This window comes from Nesoenas mayeri (assembly GCF_963082525.1).
Source record: "Nesoenas mayeri genome assembly, contig: SCAFFOLD_173, whole genome shotgun sequence".
Lineage (NCBI taxonomy): Eukaryota > Metazoa > Chordata > Aves > Columbiformes > Columbidae > Nesoenas > Nesoenas mayeri.
The window spans coordinates 24,805-45,323 of record NW_027659968.1 but is presented as its reverse complement, the minus strand read 5'-3'; the positions used below and the strand labels follow the sequence as shown (position 1 = coordinate 45,323).

The 20,519-nt window shown below is 61.4% G+C and overlaps 1 protein-coding gene across 1 annotated transcript; it reads left to right on the top strand.

The window, feature by feature from the left end:
• Positions 1-923: 923 nt before the first annotated feature.
• On the top strand, positions 924-18,288 carry LOC308052519 (transferrin receptor protein 2-like; the record flags this gene model as incomplete). The annotated part of the gene is given in 17 exon segments (XM_080364599.1): positions 924-1,029; positions 1,101-1,223; positions 1,956-2,025; positions 2,028-2,071; positions 2,784-2,920; positions 4,022-4,176; positions 5,570-5,689; positions 6,321-6,403; positions 6,782-6,845; positions 6,931-6,998; positions 7,086-7,162; positions 7,390-7,474; positions 9,092-9,304; positions 10,384-10,524; positions 11,226-11,553; positions 15,681-15,766; positions 18,133-18,288. Coding segments are annotated over 17 exon segments (2,056 nt in total), but the record flags the coding sequence as incomplete, so codon positions are not given.
• Between the last annotated feature and the right edge of the window lie 2,231 nt (positions 18,289-20,519).

The following is a 20,519-nucleotide window of genomic DNA, read 5'->3' as shown; positions in this document are numbered from 1 at the left end:
AAAGGGGGAGTGGCCAGTAGGGGGGTGGGAACAATGGGTAGGGGCGGGGTCAGAGATGGGGGCAGGGCCAAAGGGGGAGTGGCCAGTTTGGGGGTGGGGACAAGGGGTGGGGGCGGGGTCTGAGATGGGGGCGGGGACAAAGGGGTAGGGGATGGTTTAGGGGCGGGGACAAGGGGTGGGGGCGGGGTCAGAGATGGGAGTGGGGCCAAAGGGGGAGCAGTAGGGGGAGGGGCCAGTTTGGAGGCGGGGTCAGAGATGGGGGTGGGGCCAAAGGGGGAGGGGCCAGTTTGGGGGCGGGGACAAGGGGTGGGGGTGGGGTCAGATATGGGGGTGGGGCCAAAGGTGGAGGGGCCAGTAGGGGGCAGGGCCAAGGGGGGGCGAGGCTGTGGGGGTGGGGCCAAGGGGGAGGGGCCAGTTCAGTGGGGGTGGGGTCAGCTATGGGGGTGGGGCCAAAGGGGGAGGGGCCAGTTTGGGGGCGGGGCCAAGGGGGTGGGGTCAGTCCAAGGGGCGGGGGGGGGGAAACATGGGGGTGGGACCAAGGGGGGTGGGGCCAAAGGGGGAGGGGCCAGTTCTAGGGGGTGGGGCCAGTTGCATGGGGCGGAGCCAACTCAATGGGTGGAGCCAATGGGGGCCAGTTCTGTGAGTGGGGCCGGTTATGGGGGCGTGGCCAACTCCATGGGTGGAGCCAAATGAGGGGCGTGGCCAGTTCTGTGGGTGGAGCCAATTGGGGGTGGGGTCAGTTGTGGGGGTGGGGCCACTTCCATGGGGCGTGGCCAATCACGGAGGGCGGAGCCAATTCCGGGGGGGCGGAGCCTCATTGTTCCCAATGTCCCATGGGTTGGCAGTTTGGTCTTATTATTGGGGGGGGGGAGGGGGGTGTCTTGGCTTGACCTTTGACCCCCTGACCTTTGACCCTCCCAAAGGGGCGTGGCCTCTCTCCATTGGCTGCCCGGGGGGGGGCGGGGCTTCCGGCGCCTCCCACTCGACCCCGACGCCTTTTGCGCGTGGAGCGTCCCCGGTGACGTCACGGTAACCCCTGACCTTTCACCCCCCCCCGACCGTGACCTTGACCCCCCCTTGACCTTGACCTTTGACCCCAGGGGGGGTTGGTCTACGGGCACTACGGGCGCCCCCAGGACCTGGCGCTGCTGCGGGGGAGGGGAGTGAGAGTGCGCGGGAACATCCTGCTCGTCAGGGGGGGGAGGGGCAGCCCCGCCCAGAAGGTGGGGGGGGGGGTGGGGGAGGGGGTGGGGGGAGGGGTGAGAGGAAGGGGGAGGGGCAGCCCCGCCCACAAGGTGGAGGGGTGGGGGGAGGGGTGAGAGGAAGGGGGGGGAGGGGAATGGGGTGAGTGGGGGAGGGGTGGGGGGGGCGGGGGCTGAGAAGGGAGAGGGGCAGCCCCGCCCAGAAGGTGGGGGGGAGGGGAATGGGGTGAGTGGGGGGAGGGGTGGGAGGAGGGGAGGGGGGGGAGGGGTGAGAGGAAGGGGGAGGGCAGCCCCGCCCACAAGGTGGGGAGGGGGGGAGGGAATTGGGTGTGGGGGGAAGGGGGGGAGGGGTGAGAGGAAGGGGGAGGGGCAGCCCGCCGACCAAGTGGGGGAGGGGCGAGTGGATGGGGGGGTAGCCCCGCCCATGCGGGGGAGGGGAGGGGCAGCGGGGGAGGGGTGGGAATTGGGAGGGTGGGGGGAGGGGCGGCCCCGCCCATCAAGTGGGGGAGGGGCAGAAGGGGAGGGGAGGCTCCACCTATAAGGTGGGGGAGGGCAGGTGGGAGGGAGAAGGGGGGAGGGGCAGCCCCGCCTATAAGGTGGGGGAGGGGCGGACACACCCATAAGGTGGGGGAGGGGCAGACACACCCATAAGGTGGGGGAGGGGCGACCCTGCCCATAAGGGTTGGGGGGTGACATTGGGGGGGGGGGGGGGGAGAGGTGGGTGTAAGGGTCCCCGGACGCCTGGGTCCGCAGGTGGCGCTGGCTGCGGGGGAGGGGGCGCTGGGGGTCCTGATCTACCCCCACCCCCAGGACACGGCGGGTCCGGGGGGGGACCCGGGGCTGGGGGGGACACGGCGGTGACCATGAACGTGAGTGGGGGAGGGGCGGGCTCCTGGGTGCCCTCCCGAACTCCTGGGTCCCTTCCCGAACTCCTGGGTCCCTTCCCGAACTCCTGGGTCCCTCCTGCACTCCTGGGTCCCTCCTGCACTCCTGGGTCCCTCCCGCACTCCTGGGTCCCTCCCGCACTCCTGGGTCCCTCCCGCACTCCTGGGTCCCCCACCGAACTCCTGAGTCCCCTCCCGAACTCCTGGGTCCCTCCCTGAACTCCTGGGTCCCTCCCGAACTCCTGGGTCCCCTCCCGAACTCCTGGGTCCCTTCCGCACTCCTACTGCGGGGTTTAGGGGGGGGTCAGTAGGAGGTTCGGGGGGGATCGGGGGGGGGGTCGGGGTGTTTTAGGGACCCCTCCCCTCCGCACTCCTGGGTCCCTCCCGAACTCCTGGGTCCCCTCCCGAACTCCTGGGTCCCCGAACTCCTGGATCCCACCCCGAACTCCTGGGTCCCTCCTGAACTCCTGGGTCCCTCCCCGAACTCCTGGGTCCCCTCCCGAACTCCTGGGTCCCGAACTCCTGGATCCCCCCCCGAACTCCTGGGTCCCCTCCCGAACTCCTGGGTCCCCTCCCGAATTCCTGGGTCCCCCCGCACTCCTACTGCGGGGTTGAGGGGGGGTCGGTAGGAGGTTCGGGGGGGGGGGGTGTTTGGGGGCCCCTCCCCCCGCCCTGATGGCCGCCCCTCCCCCCGCAGCTGCACGAGGGCTCGGGGGACCCCTGGTCTCGGGGGTTCCCGTCGTTCAGCGGGCGCGCGCCGCCCCGCCCCCCCCCGGGGGTCCCGCCCATCCCCGCGCTGCCCGTCAGCGCCAACACGGCGGCGGAGCTGCTGGGGTACGCCTGGGTCCCTTCCCGAACGCCTGGGTCCACTCCCGGACTCCTGGGTCCCTTCACAACGCTTGGGTTCCTTCAAAACACCTGGGTCTCTCCCCGAACTCCTGGGTCCCTTTGGGACACCTGGGTCCCTTTGGAACACCTGGGTCCCTTCCCGAACTCCTGGGTCCCTCCCCGAACTCCCAGTTGCCCCCGAACTCCTGGGTCCCTCCCCGGACTCCTGGGTCCCTCCCCGGACTCCTGGGTCCACTCCCGCACTCCTGGGTCCACTCCCGCACTCCTGGGTCCCTTCACAACACTTGGGTCTCTCGCTGAACTCCTGTGTTCACTCCCGAACGCCTGGGTCCCTTCCCGGACTCCTGGGTCCCTTCAGAACACCTGGGTCCCTCCCCGAACTCCTGGGTCCACTCCCGAACTCCTGGCTCCCCCCCGAACTCCTGGCTCCCCCCAAACTCCTGGTTCCCCCGAACTCCTGGGTCCCTTCCCGGACTCCTGGGTCCCTCCTGAACTCCTGGGTTCCCCCCGAACTCCTGGGTCCCTCCTCGAACTCCTGGGTCCCTGATAAGGGGTTCGGTTTCCTGTGTCCCGCACTCCTGGGTCCCTCCCGAACTCCCGGTTCCCCCCCGAACTCCTGGGTCCCTCCCGAACTCCTGGGTCCCTCCCGAACTCCTGGGTCCCTCCCGAACTCCTGGGTCCCTCCCGAACTCCCAGTTCCCCCCGAACTCCTGAGTCCCTGATAAGGGGTTGTATTTCCCGTGTCCCGAACTCCTGGGTCCCTCCCGAACTCCTGGGTCCCTCCCGAACTCCTGGGTCCCTCCCGAACTTCTGGGTCCCTCCCGAACTCCTGGGTCCCTGATAAGGGGTTCGGTTTCCTGTGTCCCGAACTCCCGGTTCCCCCCCAACTCCCGGTTCCCCCCCGAACTCCTGGGTCCCTCCTCGAACTCCTGGGTCCCTGATAAGGGGTTCGGTTTCCTGTGTCCCGCACTCCTGGGTCCCTCCCGCACTCCTGGGTCCCTCCCGCACTCCTGGGTCCCTAATAAGGGGTTGTGGTTCCTGCGTCCCGAACTCCTGGGTCCCCCCCGAACTCCTGGGTCCCCGCAGGTCCCTGGGGGGCCCGCGCCCCCCCCCGCACTGGTCGCTGCCCCCCGGGCGGGGGCTCCGGGCGCAGCGGCGGCTCCGGCTCCGAGTGACCGGGGGGACGCGCCCGGGGACCCTGAGCAGCGTCTTCGGGGCCCTGCAGGGCCGCCTCGAGCCCGGTTAATTAGTTAATTAGAGGGGGGGTTCATTAGGGGGTGGTTCATTGGGGGGGGGGTCATTAAGGGCTGGTTTATTGGGGGGTGGTTTATTTGGGTGGTGGGTTATTGGGGGGTAGTTTATTGGACTGTGGTTTATTGGGCGGTGGTTTATTGGTTCATGGTTCATTAAGGGTGGTTAACTAGGAGATGGTTCATTAGGGGGTGGTTAATTAGGTATGGGGTTTATTGGGATGTGGTTTATTGGGGGGTGGTTTATTGGGCTGTGGTTTATTGGTTCATGGTCATTTGGGGGCGTGGTTTATTGGGGGCGTGGTTTATTGGGGGCGTGGTTAATTGGGCTGTGGTTTATTAGTTCATGGTTAATTAGGGGGGTGGTTAATTAGAGGGGTGATTAATTAGGGGGTGATTAATTGGGGGGTGGTTCATTAAGGGCTGGTTTATTGGGGGGTGGTTTATTGGGCTGTGGTTTATTGGGGGGTGGTTTATTGGTTCATGGTTCATTAAGGGTGGTTAATTAGGAGGTGGTTCGTTAGGGGGTGGTTAATTAGGTATGGGGTTTATTGGGGGGTGATTTATTGGCATGTGGTTTATTGGGATGTGGTTAATTGGTTCATGGTTAATTAGGGGGTGGTTTATTGGGGGCGTGGTTAATTGGGCTGTGGTTTATTGGTTCATGGTTCATTAGGGTGGTTAATTGGGGGGGGTTAATTAGGAGGTGATTAATTGGGGATGGTTCATTAAGGGGTGGTTAATTGCGGGCGGGGTTTATTGGGATGTGGTTTATTGGTTCATGGTTTATTAGGGGGTGGTTAATTAAGGGTGTGGTTAATTAAGGGTGTGGTTAATTAAGGATGTGGTTAATTGGGGGCGTGGTTAATTGGGATGTGATTTCTTGGGAGTGTGTTTAATTAAGGGTGTGGTTTAATTAGGGGTGTGGTTTAATTAAGGGTGTGGTTAATTAAGGGTGTGGTTAATTAAGGGTGGGATTAATTAAGGGTGTGGTTAATTAAGGGTGTAGTTTAATTAAGGGTGTGGTTTAATTAAGGGTGTAGTTTAATTAAGGGTGTGGTTTAATTAAGGGTGTAGTTTAATTAAGGGTGTGGTTTAATTAAGGGTGTGGTTTAATTAAAGGTGTGGTTAATTAAGGGTGTGGTTAATTAAGGGTGTGGTTAATTAAGGGTGTGGTCAATGAAGTGTGTGGTTAATTGAGGGTGTGGTTAATTGGGGATGTGGTTAATTAATGGTGTGGTTAATTTGGGGTGGGATTAATTAGGGCATGGTTAATTAGGGTGTGGTTTATCTGATGTGAATTGGGGGCGTGGTTAATTAGGGTGTGGCTTATAGGGTGGGCGGGGCCTTGTCTGACCCCCTCCCCTCCCCCCCACCCCCCCAGACTGTTACATCATCGTGGGGGCGCAACGTGATTCGCTGGGCCCGGGGGCGGCGGCCTCGGGGGTGGGAACCGCCCTCCTGCTGGAGCTCGCCACCCTATTCGCTGCCATGGGGCGGGAAGGTGGGGGCGGGGCTTCCGGGGGGCGTGGCCAGAGTGGGTGGGGCCACGGGGGGGGTGGGCCTTGGGGTGGGGGAGGGGAAAGGGAGAGGGGTGGGAACATAGAGACTTCAATCCCCCGGATGCCTGGGTCCCTTCCCGAATGCCTGGGTCCCTCCCGGACGCCTGGGTCCCTTCCCAGAGACCTGAGTCCCTTCCCGGACGCCTGGGTCCCTTCCCGAACTCCTGGGTCCCTTCCCGAACTCCTGGGTCCCTCCCGAACTCCTGGGTCCCTCCCGAACTCCTGGGTCCCTTCCCAGAGACCTGGGTCCCTCCCGAACGCCTGGGTCCCTTCCCGGATGCCTGGGTCCCTTCCCGGACGCCTGGGTCCCTCCTGGACGTGTGGGTCCCTTCTCGAGCTCCTGGGTCCCTCCCGGACGCCTGGGTCCCTTCCCAGAGACCTGCATTCCTCCCCGAACGCCTGGGTCCCTTCCCGAACGCCTGGGTCCCCCCCTGGACGCCTGGGTCCCCCCCTGGTCGCTTGTGTCCCCGATAAGCGGTCATGGTTCCCAAGTCCCGAACTCCTGGGTCCCTCCCGAATGCCTGGGTCCCTCCCGAATGCCTGGGTCCCTCCCGGACGCCTGGGTCCCCGCAGGTTTCCAGCTCCGCCGGACGTTGCTGTTCGTCAGTTGGGACGGGGGCGAGTTCGGCCACTTGGGGGCCACCGAGTGGCTGGAGGTTCGCCCGGACGCCTGGGTCCCCTCCCGGACGCCTGGGTCCCCTCCCGAACTCCTGGGTCCCCTCCCGAACGCCTGGGTCCCTCCCGGACTCCTGGGTCCCCTGTCCCCTATATATATCAATCATTAATAGTTCCCTGGGGTTCAATAGGGGAGGTTCACCACCCGAACTCCTGGGTCCCCTCCCGGACTCCTGGGTCCCCTCCTGGACTCCTGGGTCCCCTGTCCCCTCTATATCAATCATTAATAGTCCCCTGGGATGCAATAGGGGGGGTTCACCACCCGGACGCCTGGGTCCCCCCCCGGACTCCTGGGTCCCCCCGAACTCCTGGGTCCCTCCCGGACGCCTGGGTCCCCCCCAACCACCCCTCCCCCCCAGGGTTACCCCAACCTCCTCCACACCAAAGTCGCCGCCTACATCAGTTTGGACCAAGCGGTGCTGGGTGAGCCCCTCCCCCCCCCCCACCTCCCGGATGCCTGGGTCCCTCCCGGACGCCTGGGTCCCCCTGACCCTCCCCCCCCCAACAGGTGACGACCGTTTGGTGGCCAAAACCAGCCCCTCACTGGTCCCATTGCTGGGGAGCGCCCTGAGCCAGGTGGGGGAGGGGAGGGGTGGGGGGGGGGGGGGAGGGGGGGGATCCCCCGGACGCCTGGGTCCCTCCTGACCCCCCCACTTCCCATAGGTGGAGAGTCCCAATGAGGGCGGGAAAAGCCTCTTGGAGCAGCTGACGAAGCCGGGACGGGGGTGGGAGAGTGAAGTGTGAGCGGCCCCCGGACGCCTGGGTCCCTTCCCGGACGCCTGGGTCCCTTCCCGGACGCCTGGGTCCCTTCCCGGACGCCTGGGTCCCTCCCAAACTCCTGGGTCCCTCCCCAACTCCTGGGTCCCTCCCATACACCTGGATCCCTCCCGGACGCCTGGGTCCCTCCTGAACTCCTGGGTCCCTCCCCGAACTCCTGGGTCCCTCTCGGACGCCTGGGTCCCCGCAGGGTGCGATCTCTGCCCCCCGAAAGTGGCGCCTTCCCCTTTGCCGCCGCCGCCGGGATCCCGGCCATGGAGCTCGGCTTCGATGAGGTGGCTGTCCCCATTGTCCCCCATTGTCCCCCATTGTCCCCCATTGTCCCCCATTGTCCTCCATTGTCCCCCAATGTCCCCATATCCCCCATTGCCCCCAATGTCCCCATATCCCCATGATGACCCCATTGTCCTCATTATCCCCACTATCCCCACTGCCCCCATATCCCCCCATTGTCCCCATTGTCCCCATTGTCCCCATTGTCCCCATTGTCCCCATTGTCCCCATTGTCCCCATTATCCCCCTTATCCCCATCGTCCCCATTGCCCCATATCCCCCCATTGCCCCCATTGCCCCCATTGCCCCCATTGCCCCCATTGCCCCCATTGCCCCCATTGTCCCATCGTCCCCATCGTCCCCATTGTCCCCTTGTCCCCATCGTCCCATTCTCCCCCTTGTCCCATTGTCCCCATATCCCCATCGTCCCCATTACCCCCATATCCCCATTATGTCCCCCTTGTCCCATTGTCCCCATTATCCCCATTGTCCCCATTGCCCCCATTGTCCCCACTATCCCCACTATCCCCATCGTCCCCATCGTCCCCATTATCCCCATTGTCCCCATATCCCCATTGTCCTCATCATCCCCATATCCCCATGATGTCCCCATTGTCCCCATTACCCCATTGTCCTCATTATCCCCATTATCCCCATTGTCCCCATATCCCCATCGTCTCCATTATCCCCATATCCCCATGATGTCCCCATTGTCTCCATTATCCCCACTATCCCCATTATCCCCATTGTCCCCATATCCCCCCACTGCCCCCATATCCCCCCATTGTCCCCATTGTCCCCATTGCCCCCATCATCCCATTATCCCCATCATCCCATTATCCCCATCATCCCCAATATCCCCATCATCCCCAATATCCCCATCATCCCTCCATTGCCCCCATCATCCCATTATCCCCATTATCCCCATTGTCCCCATTGTTCCCATTATCCCCATTATCCCCATTACCCCCACTGCCCCCATATCCCCCCATTGCCTCATATCCCCCCATTGTCCCCATTGTCCCCATTACCCCCAATGTCCCCATTATCCCCACTGTCCCCACTGTCCCCATTATCCCCACTGTCCCCATTGTCCCCATTGTCCCCATTGTCCCCATTGTCCCCACTATCCCCACTATCCCCACTATTCCCATTGTCCCCATTGCCCCCATTGCCCCCAATGCCCCCAGTGCCCCCATTGTCCCCATTGTCCCCATTGTCTCCATCACCCCCATCACCCCCATTGTCCCCATGTCCCCACACCATCCCCGTTGTCCCCAATGCCCCATATCCCCCCATTGCCCCATATCCCCCCAATGTCCCCACTGCCCCCATTGTCCCCATTGTCCCCATTGTCCCCATTGTCCCCATTGTCCCCATGTCCCCATTGTCCCCATTGTCCCCATTGTCCCCATCACCCCCATCACCCCCATCACCCCCATCACCCCCATCACCCCCATCGTCCCCATCGTCCCCATCGTCCCCATGTCCCCATGTCCCCATTGTCCCCATTGCCCCCAATGCCCCTAGTGCCCCCAATGTCCCCATCACCCCCATCACCCCCATCACCCCCATTGTCCCCATCGTCCCCATGTCCCCATTGTCCCCGTTGTCCCCAGGCCCCCGGCGGCTGGTCGCGGGCGGCGCTGGGCACGCGGGAGGACTCGTGGTGGCGCCTGCAGGGGGCGCTGCGCGGGCGCTTTCCCGCCGTCACCCGCGCGGTGGCCGCGCTGGTGGCCACCGTCCTGCTGGCCCTGGGCCACCAGCCGCGCCTGCCCCTGGACCCGGGCGCGCTGGGGGACGCGCTGCTGCGCCAGCTGGCGCCGCTGCAGGTCAGACCACTAGGGACCAGTATGGACCAGTATAAACCAGTATGGGCCAGTAGGGACCAGTATGGGCCAGTATGGGGCTGGGGAGGGCTCTGGGAGACACTGGGGACACTTAGGGACACAGTTGGTGCTGCTGCAGGTCAGACCAGTATAGACCAGTAGGGACCAGTATAAACCAGTATAAACCAGTATGGGCCAGTAGGGACCAGTATGGGTCACTATGGGGGTGGGGAGGGCACTGGGGACACTCAGGGACACAGCTGGTGCTACTGGAGGTCAGACCAGTATAGACCAGTATAGACCAGTATAAACCAGTATGGGCCAGTAGGGACCAGTATGGGTCAGTGTAGATCATTATAGACCAGTATGGGGCTGGGGAGGGCACTGGGGACACTCAGGGACACAGCTGGTGCTACTGGAGGTCAGACCAGTATAGACCAGTATAGACCAGTATAAACCAGTATGGGCCAGTAGGGACCAGTATGGGTCAGTGTAGATCATTATAGACCAGTATGGGGCTGGGGAGGGCACTGGGGACACTCAGGGACACAGCTGGTGCTACTGGAGGTCAGACCAGTATAAACCAGTATAGACCAGTATGGTGCCCCATGTCCCCATATCCCAGTAACCCTGAGTGACCCCCAGGGTCCTAAAACCCTCCCAGTGACCCCCAGGGTCCTAAAACCCTCCCAGTGATACCGAGTGACCTCCAGGGTCCTAAAACCCTCCCGGTGATACCGAGTGACCCCCAGGGTCCTAAAACCCTCCCAGTGACCCCCAGGGTCCTAAAACCCTCCTGGTGATACCGAGTGACCTCCAGGGTCCTAAAACCCTCCCGGTGATACCGAGTGACCCCCAGGGTCCTAAAACCCTCCCAGTGACACTGAGTGACCCCCAGGGTCCTAAAGTCCACCAGTCACCCAAGTCATGTCCCCATATCCCCACTGTCCCCATCGTCTCCATTGTCCCCGCTGTCCCCATTGTCCCCATTGTCCCTGCTGTCCCCATTGTCCCCATTGTCCCCATCGTCCCCATTGTCCCCGTCGTCCCCACTGTCCCGTTGTCCCCGTTGCTGTCCCCAGGCGCAGGGGCTGTCCCTGCAGTGCTTGTCCTCGGCCCGCGGTGACATCGTGCGCGCGGCCGCGTCGCTGCGGGGGGACATGGCGGGTTCCGAGGTGACCAACGAGCGGCTGAACCGCGGCTTCAACGCGCGCATCATGGCCGTGAGTGGCACCCGGGTCCCCCTGTCCCCATTGTCCCCCTGTCCCCGTGTCCACATGTCCCCGTATCCCCCTGTCCCCATTGTCCCCCTGTCTCCATGTTCCCCATGTCCCCCTGTCCCCATGTCCCCCTGTCCCCCATTGTCTCCATGTCCCCCATATCCCTGTGTCCCCATGTCCCCATTTTCCCCATATCCCCTTGTCCCCCATGTCCCCCCTGTCCCCATTGTCCCCCTGTCCCCATTGTCCCTCTGTCCCCATGTCCCCCATGTCCCCCCATATCCCATTGCCCCCCATTGCCCCCCATTGCCCCCCATTGTCCCCCTGTCCCCATTGTCCCCCTGTCCCCATGTCCCCCTGTCCCCATTGTCCCCATATCCCCCATATCCCCCTGTGTCCCCATGTCCCCATATCCCCCCTGTCCCCCCATATCCCCCTGTCCCCCCATGTCCCCCTGTCCCCCATGTCCCCATATCCCCCCTGTGTCCCCATGTCCCCATGTCCCCATGTCCCCATGTCCCCCCTGTCCCCCTGTGTCTCCATATCCCCCTGTGTCCCCATATCCCCCCATGTCCCCATTGTCCCCATATCCCCCTGTGTCCCCATATCCCCCCATGTCCCCATTGTCCCCATATCCCCCTGTGTCCCCATGTCCCCAAATCCCCCATATCCCCATGTCCCCTGACACGTCCCCATGTCCCCAGGCCGAGGGTTCCCTCCTGTCCCCCTTCGTGTCCCCTCTTGTCACCCCGTTCCGCCACGTCCTGCTGGGCCGGGGGGACCACACGCTGGCGGCGCTGGGGAGGGGACACTTGGGGACACATGGGGACATCGATGGGGACATCAATGATGGAGACATCGATGGGGACAGCGATGGCGGGCGCCGCCTGGCGCTGCTCACCTGGACCCTGCAGGGGACAGCGGCCGCGCTGGCTGGGGACGCCTGGGACCGCGGGGACGTGTGGGGACAATGGGGGGACAGCGGGGACAATGGGGCCTGCTGGGGGCGGGGGGACACTGGGGACATTGGGGGCAATGGGGACATTGGGGGCAATGGGGACGATGGGGACATTGGGATCAATAGGGGCAATGGGGACATTGGGGGCAATGGGGACATTGGGGACAATGGGGACATTGGGATCAATAGGGACAATGGGGACATTCGGGTCAATGGGGACATTGGGATCAATGGGGACAATGGGGACATTCGGGTCAATGGGGACATTGGGATCAATGGGGACAATGGGGGAAATCTGGACAAGGGGGTCAATGGGGACATTGGGGGCAATGGGGACGTTGGGGTCAATGGGGACGTTGGGGTCAATAGGGACAATGGGGACGTTGGGGTCAATGGGGACAATGGGGACATTGGGGTCAATGGGGACTATTGGGACAATAGGGACATTGGGATCAATAGGGACAATGGGGACGGTGGGGACAAGGGGGGCTATGGGGACATTAGGGACAATGGGGACATTGGGGGCAATGGGGACATTGGGGACATGTGGGGTCAGGGTGGCCTTTGGTGACCTCTGGTGGCCTTGGGGACAATGGGGACATTGGGGACTATGGGGACAATGGGATCAATAGGGGACAATGGGGACATTGGGGACATTGAGGGCAATGAGGACATTGGGATCAATGGGGACATTGGGGACATTGGGGATAGTGGGATCAATAGGGACAATGGGCACAATGGGGACCACGGTGGCCTTGGGGACATTGGGGACATTGGGGGTCAGGGTGGCCCTCGGTGACCCGTGGAGGGGACCCAGGCGTCCGGCCCTTTGATCGGCTCCGACTTTGGGGCCAAAAGTGGCAGAATCGGTTTAAAATCCAAGAAATCGATGATGAAGGATCCGCCATTTTGTATCGTCCCCCCCCTTCACCTCAGGGTCAAAATGGCGCCAAAATCACCTCAGGGTCAAAATGGCGCCAAAATCACCTCATGGCTCAAAATGGCGCCAGAATCATCTCAGGGTCAAAATGGCGCCAAAATCACCTCAGGGAGCAAAATGGCGCCAAAATCACCTCATGGCTCAAAATGGCGCCAAAATCACCTCAGGGTCAAAATGGCGCCAAAATCACCTCAGGGCTCAAAATGGCGGCACCAGGGACACCAATTTGGGGAGTTTTAGCCTTAAATTAATGATATAATGGGAAAAAATGTACAAAAAGTGACTAAAAGTGGGAATTATCCATTAATAGAGTGACCCCCAAAGTGCCTCAAAATGGCGGCACCAGAATCACCTCAGGGAACAAAATGGCGGGAAAATCACCTCAGGGGACAAAATGGTGGCACTTGGGGACAGGGTTTGGTGACGAGGTCGGGGTGATGTTTGGATTGATGGTTTTTGGGGTTTCCCACCCAAAATGATGCTGCGATTGGGGGAATTTGAGAAGAAATGTGTTTATTGTGAGGTTTGGAGACTCGTGTCCCCGTCATGTCCACGATGTCCCCATGATGTCCCCACAACGTCCCCAGTGATGTCCCCATGTCCCCAATGACCCCAATGTCCCCATGTCCCCAATGATGTCCCCATGTCCCCAGTGATGTCCCAATGACCCCAGTGTCCTCATGTCTCCAATGACGTTTCCATGTCCCCAATGACGTCCCCATGTCCCCAATGACGTCCCCATGTCCCCAATGATGTCCCCATGATGTCCCAATGTCCTCAAGATGTCCCTAAGGACAACACAGCATCTCCACCCCATTGTGTCCCAATGTCCCCATGATGTCCCCATGTCCCCAGTGTCCCTAAGGACAACACAGCATCTCCACCCCATTCACCCCATTGTGTCCCCATGTCCCCAATGTCCCCATGATGTCCCCATGATGTCCCCATGTCCCCAAGATGCCCCTAAGGACAACACAACATCTTCATCCCATTGAGTCCCAATGTCCCCATGATGTCCCCATGTCCCTATGGACAGCACAGTATCTCCACCCCATTGTGTCCCAATGTCCCCATGATGTCCCCAATGTCCCTAAGGACAACACAACATCTCCACCCCATTCACCCCATTGTGTCCCCATGTCCCAACGTCCCCATGTCCCCAACGTCCCCATGATGTCCCCATGTCTCTAAGGACAACACAACATCTCCACCCCATTCACCCCATTGTGTCCCCATGTCCCAACGTCCCAATGTCCCCATGATGTCCCCATGTCCCCAAGATGTCCCTAAGGACAACACAGCATCTCCACCCCATTGTGTCCCAATGGCCCCATGATGTCCCCATGTCCCCAATGTCCCCAAGATGTCCCTAAGGACAACACAGCATCTCCACCCCATTGATCCCATTGTGTCCCCATGTCCCCATGATGTCCCCAATGTCCCTAAGGACAACACAACATCTCCACCCCATTCACCCCATTGTGTCCCCATGTCCCAACGTCCCCATGTCCCCAACGTCCCCATGATGTCCCCATGTCTCTAAGGACAACACAACATCTCCACCCCATTCACCCCATTGTGTCCCCATGTCCCAACGTCCCAATGTCCCCATGATGTCCCCATGTCCCCAAGATGTCCCTAAGGACAACACAGCATCTCCACCCCATTGTGTCCCAATGGCCCCATGATGTCCCCATGTCCCCAATGTCCCCAAGATGTCCCTAAGGACAACACAGCATCTCCACCCCATTGATCCCATTGTGTCCCCATGTCCCCATGATGTCCCCAATGTCCCTAAGGACAACACAACATCTCCACCCCATTCACCCCATTGTGTCCCCATGTCCCAACGTCCCCATGTCCCCAACGTCCCCATGATGTCCCCATGTCTCTAAGGACAACACAACATCTCCACCCCATTCACCCCATTGTGTCCCCATGTCCCAACGTCCCAATGTCCCCATGATGTCCCCATGTCCCCAAGATGTCCCTAAGGACAACACAACATCTCCACCCCATTGAGTCTCCATGTCCCCAAGATGTCCCTAAGGACAACACAACATCTCCACCTCATTGAGTCCCAATGTCCCCATTGATGTCCCCATGACCCCAATGATGTCCCCAATGATATCCCCATGATGTCCCCATGATGTCCCCATGTCCCCAAGATGTCCCTAAGGACAACACAACATCTCCACCCCATTCACCCCATTGTGTCCCCATGTCCCCAATGTCCCCATGATGTCCCCAATGTCCCCGAGATGTCCCTAAGGACAACATAACATCTCCACCCCATTCACTCCATTGTGTCCCCATCTCCCAACGTCCCCATGTCCCCAATGTCCCCAAGATGTCCCTAAGGACAACACAACATCTCCACCCCATTCACCCCATTGTGTCCCCATGTCCCAACGTCCCAATGTCCCCATGATGTCCCCATGATGTCCCCATGTCCCCAAGATGTCCCTAAGGACAACACAACATCTTCACCCCATTGAGTCCCAATGTCCCCATGATGTCCCCAACGTCCCCGAGATGTCCCTAAGGACAACACAGCATCTCCACCCCATTGATCCCAGTGTATCGCCATGTCCCTAGTGATGTCCCCATGATGTCCCTATGTCCCCATTGTGTCCCCATGTCCCAATGTCCCCATGTCCCCCATGTCCCCATGATGTCCCCATGTCCCCAAGCTGTCCCTAAGGACAACACAACATCTCCACCCCATTGAGCATCTCCACCCCATTCACCGCATTGTGTCCCCATTTCCCAACGTCCCCATGTCCCCAATGTCCCCATGATGTCCCCATGTCCCTAAGGACAACACATCTCCACCCCATTCACCCCATTGCGTCCCCATGTCCCAACGTCCCCATGTCCCCATGATGTCCCCATGTCCCTATGGACAACACAACATCTCCACCCCATTCACCGCATTGTGTCCCCATGTCCCAACGTCCCCATGTCCCCAATGTCCCCATGATGTCCCCATGTCCCTAAGGACAACACATCTCCACCCCATTCACCCCATTGCGTCCCCATGTCCCAACGTCCCCATGTCCCCATGATGTCCCCATGTCCCTATGGACAACACAACATCTCCAGGTCGTTGAGGCCGGTGTCGTCCCCCCCCGCGCTGCGGCGGCTCCAGGCGGGCGCGCAGCCCGCACACCCCCCCAGGCGGGGGGACATGGGCCGCTCCAGTTGCCCCATTGTCCCCGATGTCCCCCCGTCCCCTCCAGGACGGTGCCACCCGCGCAGGTGACGTCCAGGCTGGTGGCGGCCACGTCGTCCCAAAGGCCCCGCGGAGGCTCCACGCGCAGGCGGAACGCCACCAGGGGGCGCCCGTGGGGACAGCGATGGGGGGCGGACCAGGCGCCGCGCCTGGGGACACGGGGACATTAGGGGGGATGGGGACATTGGGGAGGTTGGGGGGGATGGGGACATGGGGGACACTGCGGGGAATGGGGACATTGGGGGGATATGGGGACATTGGGGACGTTGGGGGGGATGGGGACATTGGGGAGGTTGGGGATGTTGGGGGGGATGGGGACATTGGAGATGTTGGGGACAAGGGGACGTTGGGGACATTGAGGGGGATGGGGACAGGGGGATATGGGGATATGGGGACAGGGGGACATGGGGACAGGGGGATATGGGGATATGGGGATATAGGGACATGGGTTATAGGGACATGGGGATATGGGGACAGGGGGACATGGGGACATTGGGATATGGGGACAGGGGGACATGGGGACATTGGGATATGGGGACATTGGGATATGGGGTATGGGGACCTGGGGATATGGGGACATTGGGATATGGGGACAGGGGGATATGGGGTATGGGGCCACCAGGGGGCGCCCGTGGGGACAGCGATGGGGGGGGACCAGGCGCCGCGCCTGGGGACACGGGGACGTTGGGGACATTGGGGACATTGGGGAGGTTGGGGGGATGGGGACATTGGAGGGATATGGGGACATGGGGATGTTGGGGACAAGGGGACATTGGGAGGGTTGGGGGGGTGGGGACATATTGGGGGGATATGGGGACATGGGGACAGGGGGATATGGGGACATGGGGATATGGGGATATGGGGACATGGGGATATGGGGACAGGGGGATATGGGGACAGGGGGACATTGGGGGGATATGGGGACATGACTTGGGTCATTGCGGGGTGGGCACTAGGACCCTGTGGGTCGGGACGGGGGGATATGGGGACATGGGGATATGGGGACATGGGGATATGGGACATGGGACATTGGGGAGGTTGGGGAGGTTGGGGGGATGGGGATGTTGGGGACATTGGGGGGGATGGGGACATTGGAGGGATATGGGGACATTGGGGATGTTGGGGACAAGGGGACATTGGGGGGGTTGGGGGGGTGGGGACATATTGGGGGGATATGGGGACATGGGGATATGGGGACATGGGGACATGGGGATATAGGGACATTGGGATATGGGGATATGGGGACAGGGGCACATGGGGGTTTGGGGCCATGGGGACAGGGGGGTTTGGGGCCATGGGGACACCCCCCCCGCCGTGTCCCGTCACTCACGGCCCCACGCTGGATGTCACCGTCCCCGTGTCCCCGCAGAGCAGCCGAACCCCGTTGAGCCCTGAGTCGTCCCTAAAGAACCCGCGGGGGGGCTCCACCTGGGGACAGGGGACAATGGGGACAATGGGGACAATGGGGACATTGGGGACAATGTGGGCAATGGGGACATTGGGGGCAATGGGGACATTGGGGGCAATGGGGGAAATAGGGACATTTGGGATGGGTCACACCCATGTCCCATATCCCCTGTCCCCATATCCCCATGTCCCCATATCCCCCTGTCCCATGTCCCCCTGTCCCCATATCCCCCCGTCCCCCTGTCCCCATGTCCCATATCCCATTGTCCCCATATCCCCCTGTCCTCATATCCTATTGTCCCCATGTCCCCCTGTCCCATGTCCCCATATCCTATTGTCCCCATGTCCTATTGTCCCCATATCCCCCTGTCCCCATGTCCCATGTCCCCCTGTCCCCATATCCTATTGTCCCCATATCCCCCTGTCCCCATATCCCCCTGTCCCCATGTCCTCTTGTCCCCATATCCCCATGTCCCCCTGTCCCATTGTCCCTATGTCCCCCTGTCCCATGTCCCCCTGTCCCCATATCCTCCTGTCCCCATGTCCCCCTGTCCCCACGTCCCCCTATCCCCATGTCCCCATATCCCCATGTCCTATTGTCCCCATGTCCCATATCCCCATATCCCATTGTCCCCATGTCCCCCTGTCCCCATATCCTATTGTCCCCATGTCCCCCTGTCCCCATGTCCCCCTGTCCCATATCCCCATATCCCCATGTCCCCATATCTCCATATCCCCATGTCCCCTGTCCCCATGTCCCCATGTCCCCATATCCCCATATCCCCTTGTCCCCCTGTCCCCATGTCCCCATATCCCCATATCCCCCTGTCCCCATATCCCCCTGTCCCCATATCCCCCTGTCCCACGTCCCCATGTCCCCATGTCCCATATCCCCCTGTCCCCATATCCCCCTGTCCCCATATCCCCCTGTCCCACGTCCCCATGTCCCCATGTCCCATATCCCCCTGTCCCCCTGTCCCCATATCCCATGTCCCCATTGTCACCTTCAGCTGGAACCCCGTTGCGAACGTCCCCCGGGGACAGACCTCGGGGTCCCCCCATTCCCCCCAGGGTCCCCCGTTGTCCACGGCGACGGTGACAGTGCTGACGTCACCGCCGCCCCCTCCCCCCACCGCCGCCACCATGGCCGCCAACGTCACCAAGGCCACCAACGGGGACATCATTGTGACCTTTTGGTGCCACCGCTGCCACCACCGCCCTTTATAGACCCCGCTGGGGACAAGGACCTTGGGGACAATGGGGAGGGGACACCCGGGGTGGCCCATTGGCCTATGGGAGGGACTTGGGGACATTGGGGACACTGTGGGGGGGTGTGGGGGGGTCCAATGTCCATCATAGACCCAGTTGGGGACAATGACCTTGGGGACACGGAGGTGACACCAATTGTCTCCCTCCGCCCCCCATCCCCGCGCTCTCATTGGCTCCTCTGGATGCTGGTCCCGCCCCCTCGTGTCCCGCGTCCCCCCCCCCCACCAAGTGACACTTTGGGGTCCCTTTGATCCCCCCCCAAAATGGTTTTGTCCAAATTCATGTGGATTTACCCCAATTCGGTGGGTTGGGTTTCAATAGGTCTTGGGGACGTCGTGGGGACATTGGGGGGGTGTCTCAGGTCTTGGGGACATCTCAGGGGTCTTGGGGACATCTCAGGGGTCTTGGGGACATCTCTTGGGTCTTCAATCATTGGGGACATCTCAGGGGTCTTGGGGACACCTCATGAGTCTTGGGGACATCTCTTGAGTCTTGGGGACATCTCCTGGGTGTCTCAATCATTGGGGACATCTCATGGGTCTTGGGGACATCTCTTGGGTCTTGGGGACATCTCTTGGGTCTTCAGATCCTTGGGTACATCTCATGGGTCTTGGGGACATCTCAGGGGTCTTGGGGACATCTCTTGGGTGTCTCAATCATTGGGGACATCTCATGGGTCTTGGGGACATCTCTTGGGTCTTGGGGACATCTCTTGGGTCTTCAGATCCTTGGGTACATCTCATGGGTCTTGGGGACATCTCTTGGGTCTTCAGGACCTTTGGGACATCTCTTGGGTCTTGGGGACACCTCTTGGATCTTCAATCATTGGGGACATCTCAGGGGTCTTGGGGACATCTCTTGAGTCTTCAGGACCTTGGGGACATCTCTTGGGTCTTGGGGTCACCTCATGAGTCTTGGGGACACCTCTTAGGTCTTGGGGACATCTCTTGGGTGTCTCAATCATTGGGGACATCTCTTGGGTCTTCAATCATTGGGGCCATCTCATGAGTCTTGGGGACATCTCAGGGGTCTTGGGGACATCTCTTGGGTCTTGGGGACACCTCTTGGGTCTTCAATCATTGGGGACATCTCATGGGTCTTGGGCACCTTGGGGACATCTCAGGGGTCTTGGGGACATCTCTTGGGTCTTCAGGACCTTGGGGACATCTCATGGGTCTTGGGGACATCTCTTGGGTCTTCAGGACCTTGGGGACATCTCTTGGGTCTTGGGGACACTGCCAGAGGTCCCATCTCCCCTGGTGTTGTCCCCATGTCCCCAATGGGTCCCTCAAGACTCAATGTCATTGTCATCCCCGTCCTCTCCAATCATGTCCCCAACGTCCCCAACGTCCCCACCCTTGATGACCCGGAACGGCGCCCCGTGCCCGGGGACGATGACATCGGCCAAGGCCACCACGTCCCCCCGGCTCGTCCCCTGCGCCGCGGGGTCGTCGCTCAGCGCCCTCCACTCCTCCCCATCCCCCTCCCTCTCAAACGTGTCCCCGGCCACCACCACCGTCCCCAAATCCGTCCCCTTCACCACCACCCCCACGTGGTCCCGCGTGTGACCCGGGGTGCCCATGACCTCTAGTAACCCCGGGTCAAGTTCAAGCCTCCCCCCCCGACCTCACGGAGTGCGGAATGTACCACCCGTCGCCAACACTGAGGTCCAACCCCACCATGACCTTGGCCTTGGGGAACAAGTTGATGTTCCCAACGTGGTCCGAGTGGCCGTGGGTGCAAATGACGTCGGTGACATTTTCGGGGGTCACCCATGCTTGGCCAGAAGGTCTAAGAGACGTCGGGACCCCCAAGGACCCCCCGTATCCACTAAGAGGGTGATGGGGCCCCCCCGGATCAGGGTGATGGTGCAGTCCGCTTGGAATGAACCATTGGGGAGGGGGGGGTGGGAGAAGCCCTCCTGGAGGATGTGGATGGTATAGGGGGACCCCCCGATTTCATTTGGGACGTCCAGGGGGGCGGTGCGGTAACCCCTGGGCATTATGGGGGGGTTTTTTTGGGGGGGGGGTCCTGGGGGGTTTGGGGGTTCTAGGGGGGTGTTTTGAGGGGTTTGGGGGTCCTGGTTGGGGTTTGGGGGTCTTGGGGGTTCTAGGGGGGGTTTAGGGGTTCTAGGGGGGGGTTGGGGGTCCTGGGGGGGTTGGGGGTTCTAGGGGGGGTTTAGGGGGTCC